The sequence below is a fragment of the Perkinsus marinus genome (genome assembly GCF_000006405.1).
Source record: "Perkinsus marinus ATCC 50983 genomic scaffold scf_1104296954212, whole genome shotgun sequence".
Lineage (NCBI taxonomy): Eukaryota > Perkinsozoa > Perkinsida > Perkinsidae > Perkinsus > Perkinsus marinus.
Window position 1 is genome coordinate 26,038 of NW_003208208.1, and position 4,266 is coordinate 30,303.

At 47.6% G+C, this 4,266-nt stretch overlaps 2 protein-coding genes across 2 annotated transcripts; one reads left to right on the plus strand and one right to left on the minus strand.

Annotated features, from left to right (window-relative positions):
• Positions 1 to 901: 901 nt before the first annotated feature.
• Pmar_PMAR012824 (Renin precursor, putative) lies at positions 902 to 2,005 on the minus strand (the record flags this gene model as incomplete). Its single annotated transcript, XM_002776144.1, has 1 exon — positions 902 to 2,005. One exon carries the CDS (start codon positions 2,003 to 2,005, stop codon positions 902 to 904), a length of 1,104 nt encoding a protein of 367 aa, XP_002776190.1.
• Positions 2,006 to 4,043: 2,038 nt separating this feature from the next.
• On the plus strand, positions 4,044 to 4,265 carry Pmar_PMAR012825 (hypothetical protein; the record flags this gene model as incomplete). The annotated part of the gene is made up of 1 exon (XM_002776145.1): positions 4,044 to 4,265. A coding segment is annotated over one exon (222 nt), but the record flags the coding sequence as incomplete, so codon positions are not given.
• Between the last annotated feature and the right edge of the window lies 1 nt (position 4,266).

Here is a 4,266-nt window from a genome sequence, read left to right on the forward strand (position 1 = left end):
CAGCTGCCATTCTGAAGGACCTCGGTCTCCCATTATGAAAAACGAAGCCGCAACCAGCGGTCCTTGGCAATTTAACACTCAAGGAAGCGCATGCCTCCAGATTTCGTAATGTCCACCCGTGAAACAGAAAGGAAAGCCAAATGGGCTGGAGTATGGAAACGTAGCAATACTTTCGCTCAATTTACACAACCTACTAACAGTTTGTCATGTTGAACTCTGATATAACTCTTACTGAATTTTGGTTACTCTGAAAACACTGTTCTGTTGAATCAGCGCATCGATTTATCCGCTCCGATAGGCATTGCGTTTCCCACGTAAATGATACATTCTCGAGCTCCCATAAGAAGAGCTTCCGACCTACATCACCACGATGTCACCACGCGATGTCATTAGATGTTGTCATGCATCATCGCAACCCATAGGTTGCAGTGCAGAAAAGTCGTGTCGTGATATGATCAGGCTTGGAAATTAATGACTTCAATTTGATTTTCTTATTAGCGAAATCGGCTTACTTGATCATGAAAATTCAGAGCCGATCCCTGAAAAATCACTGGAATTTGAGACCTCGATGTTGAGGACGTCGCTGAAGTCTAGCGGCCAAACCTAGCCCCATATTCGACAATATGATGCACTCATGGTGAACTCAAGAGACTCCAGTGTCTTTATACCTGTAAGATGAGTCCTAGTCTGCGGAAATAGTGGGCTCGTCAACCAAATAATAATCTCTCGATGTACTGAATGATTCGCCGAATAGCATTTTGAATATTTTTTCGTAGAACCATGCTACAAGTGGCGAATCCAGCCGAAGGTCTCCTCACAGAACGGCCATAGAATGATCAACGATGATGAGGGACATTCTGCTGTAGACCGTAGATTCAAGACCACAAAATAATGGGATCGATCACAGAGATCGCGGTTTCAGCTTGCCGATTCCGGCTCGATTTAGAGTCGGGTCGAACTCAAAATAATTACCGATCAGCATACGATCGGGGAAACTCCAAACGATCCCTGAGGACCTCATGATGATGAGTACACAGACACCATTTCGTTTCCTGGCATAGTTCGCATATGTCATCGTGAATGGAGTTGTGCCCTGAGGCCCCAAGTAAAACCTCAACGGTGGCAACTTGCTCATGTATTGGCAAGGAAAATACCATTGCTCGGTCATTGGGTTAAACTTAAACGCAGCCTTGTCAGTTTGAGTTTTAATACCATTGATGAGAGTGTCATAGTGTGATATTGGGACGTATAGATTGTTGGCGCCGGTGTCGAGATCTAGGTTCATGTTGATTCTAGAAGTTATGTGTCCATCACCGACTTGTAGCTTGTCAATATTAACCGTGTACCCTTTGTCGGTAGAGAAGTCGACATACCTCAATGCACCCTCATATAATGCAGAGTCACCTCCACCCAGAATTATGCCTCCATCAGCCGATGCTTCCATGGGATCAGCGGCAGGATATAAGTAGAGAGCAATGATCCCGCTCGTTACAGTTTTTGATGATCGCAACTGCGTCATCAGAGACGGGAAGTTCACATCACCTTCATCATAGCCAAGACCCAACAAGTTAGTCGGAGGAGCTGCACTGACGGGAGGTTTCTGACCGAATATCAGCCCGAAAGTGAGGATCTGCGACACCTGACCCATGGTTAGTTTCGATTTGCGCTGGAAAAATTTCACCATGTATTTGTCCACGAAAGTAGCAGTTCCCGTAACTTTACCCACCGAGCAAGGCTCCGAGCATGCGTAACACCCCATGGGCCAAATACTGCAGGAGTGCCCACTGGCTTTCTCGTACCAATCCTTCCAGATGAAGAAAGAGAAACCCGATCCAGTGTCAACGAGAGCATGTAGCTTCTGGCCATTCTCGCCGACCAGAGTATGATACAATCCGGGGCCGTATTGAGGCATATCTTCGTACTGCACATCCAGCTTGAGGGTTGCTCCTCGGGAGACCTCCAACACGTCAAATAGATACACCAAAGAGAGCAGTCGGACGGGCATAGAAGAACGCATTCTGACCAATATTTTGGATCGCAATATAGCTGAGTGGCACGTCTTTGTCTCGCGGCTCGAGCTCACCTGATGAATCGCGGCAGCAAGCTTCGGCAACCAAAACCATCAAGAGGGAATTTAGCGTGTTAATTCGGTTTTAGGCGGCCAAACGAGCAGAACGATGCCATCCATCTACCGATCGAAACCGAAAACCCAGCGATTGTCCGGTTGATCTGCGACCCCAATTCGGGCCTTAGATTTCTCATTTTTGCTAGCCTCGCTGCGTCGTGTCACGAGTGTCACCTGTGCGTGTGTCTCGTGTACATCATTGTCTCGGAGACAATGTCCCTAATAGGGACTCCCTATGTATCTTTTTACCTCCGCAGATGGCATGGTTATCTGATATTATCATCAGCTACTTCTGTCTCAAATCAATTCCCTTTCGCTTATTCATCTTGGTTCATCTGAAACCCGAATGCATCGTCAGGTCGCAGTGAGTTGTACGTGAAGGTGACGCATAAGGTCGTGTGGAAGTTGACCTGCACACGTGAAGTAATCGATTTCCCCGTATACAAACCAGGCCAACCGCTCAAAAAGTATTTCTTCTCTCACGTCACATCGGCTGCACAACTGGTTTCTGGATCTTCTTCCTCGAGACAGTATACGTATGCGTATTGTGTCGCGGTATCAGTTGATTGACTCTAAGGACAACACATTAGGGGAGCTCGAGCTAGAGCAACGTATACTACGACCCTAGGACAATGACAATGAGCACACTGCCCGCACTTGAGTTCTGCACGAATGCACTCACTTAGCAGCAGCACAATAATCGATATTGGGCTCATTCGCTATAAAGGGGAAGGCGAAGGTTCGATAAGTACTGAAACTCCTGATCTTATTCATTACAGCTTGAGGGCTGTGAGCCGTTTACGTAATAAATGAAGAGCGAGAGCGATTCGTGAATACGTGCGCGAACAAACAGCATATCATGTTGTTCCACGAGTAGCAACTTCAACCAGACTCAGCTGTGGCTCGCAGCACTCGACACTCTGCCGACTCTCTGCGGCACGTTGCATCGAAGAATGACAAGAGTCCGACTCGGACTAGTCATTAATTGATATAGTGCTCGCACTGTCCGAGCCAAGATTCCTAGTCTAGGCATCTTGATTCGGACTCCGAATCAAAATGCCCCGAATTTCGGAGTCCGAATCATCATTTTGTTTTATCATTTTTTTGGAGGTCAGCGTCATCGAAATCCCTGGAGCCACGGCCTTCCTCTCCAAGGCCCAAGCGCTCGTACTCAAACCGCGCGGACTCGCTGAGGTCGTCATCGGCGTTAGTGGAGGCGGTCGCTTTAGTTTTCCAGCCCGCGTTGAAGGGCTCAGCGACCTCATGATTGTATTAACGCCTAATAATTAGCCCCACCCAAACCTTATCTCGGTGCCTGATGCCGAAACTTATTCAACTAGCCTAATTGCCACTCAGGATACTCTTCTGCTATCCCTAGCTCCTGACGAAGTGATATTTCTCTCGGGCCCAATCCAGAATTTCACATGTTAGTAACATGATGTTACATCTTCGAGCCCCATTTTCCTTGCTTCCTATCTCATGCGAGTGCGCACCGGATCGCAAGGCAGTCTAACAGCTGACGGCCTGGGCGACGGACGCTGAATAACAGTCTATGGATAGAGGACTGCCCCGAGCCCATCGTACTTATCCCCCGTACACTTGCCCACTTTCGGAAGCGATATCCAGTTGGACGATAGTTCAGTTAACTAAGTTCACACTTGCCCAGGAGATAGGGAAGCAATAGGATACTCTGATCTCCTCATCGAGGTGGTTGATCAATGCGCAAGGCAGTCGGCCACATCAAGGGATCGTCAATACATGATCAACGGTCGATATGGTCTATAGTTCGTCGCGAGTTAGATGTGAGGGGCTGCAAGGGTATTATACCGAAGCATCTTAAGGCGAAAGACTTTGCCGCATATATGGATGATGTAGCCGTGAATCTAGGTAACTTGACTTACGGCTACATCATCCGCAGTGTGGTTTCCGGGAATCTCGATCCTCGACCGAGGTTATTCATGCAACGAACATCTTGCGTGATGGTTGTTTGACACATAGTAAGTCCTCATGTCTACTCGCGGCGGACTACGAGAAAGCATTCGACAGACTCGAGCGCCGATATATGATCGATTGTTTACGGGCAGCGGGTCTACATCCAAAATACTTGCGAATCATATATCAGAGTTATGAACATGCAGCAG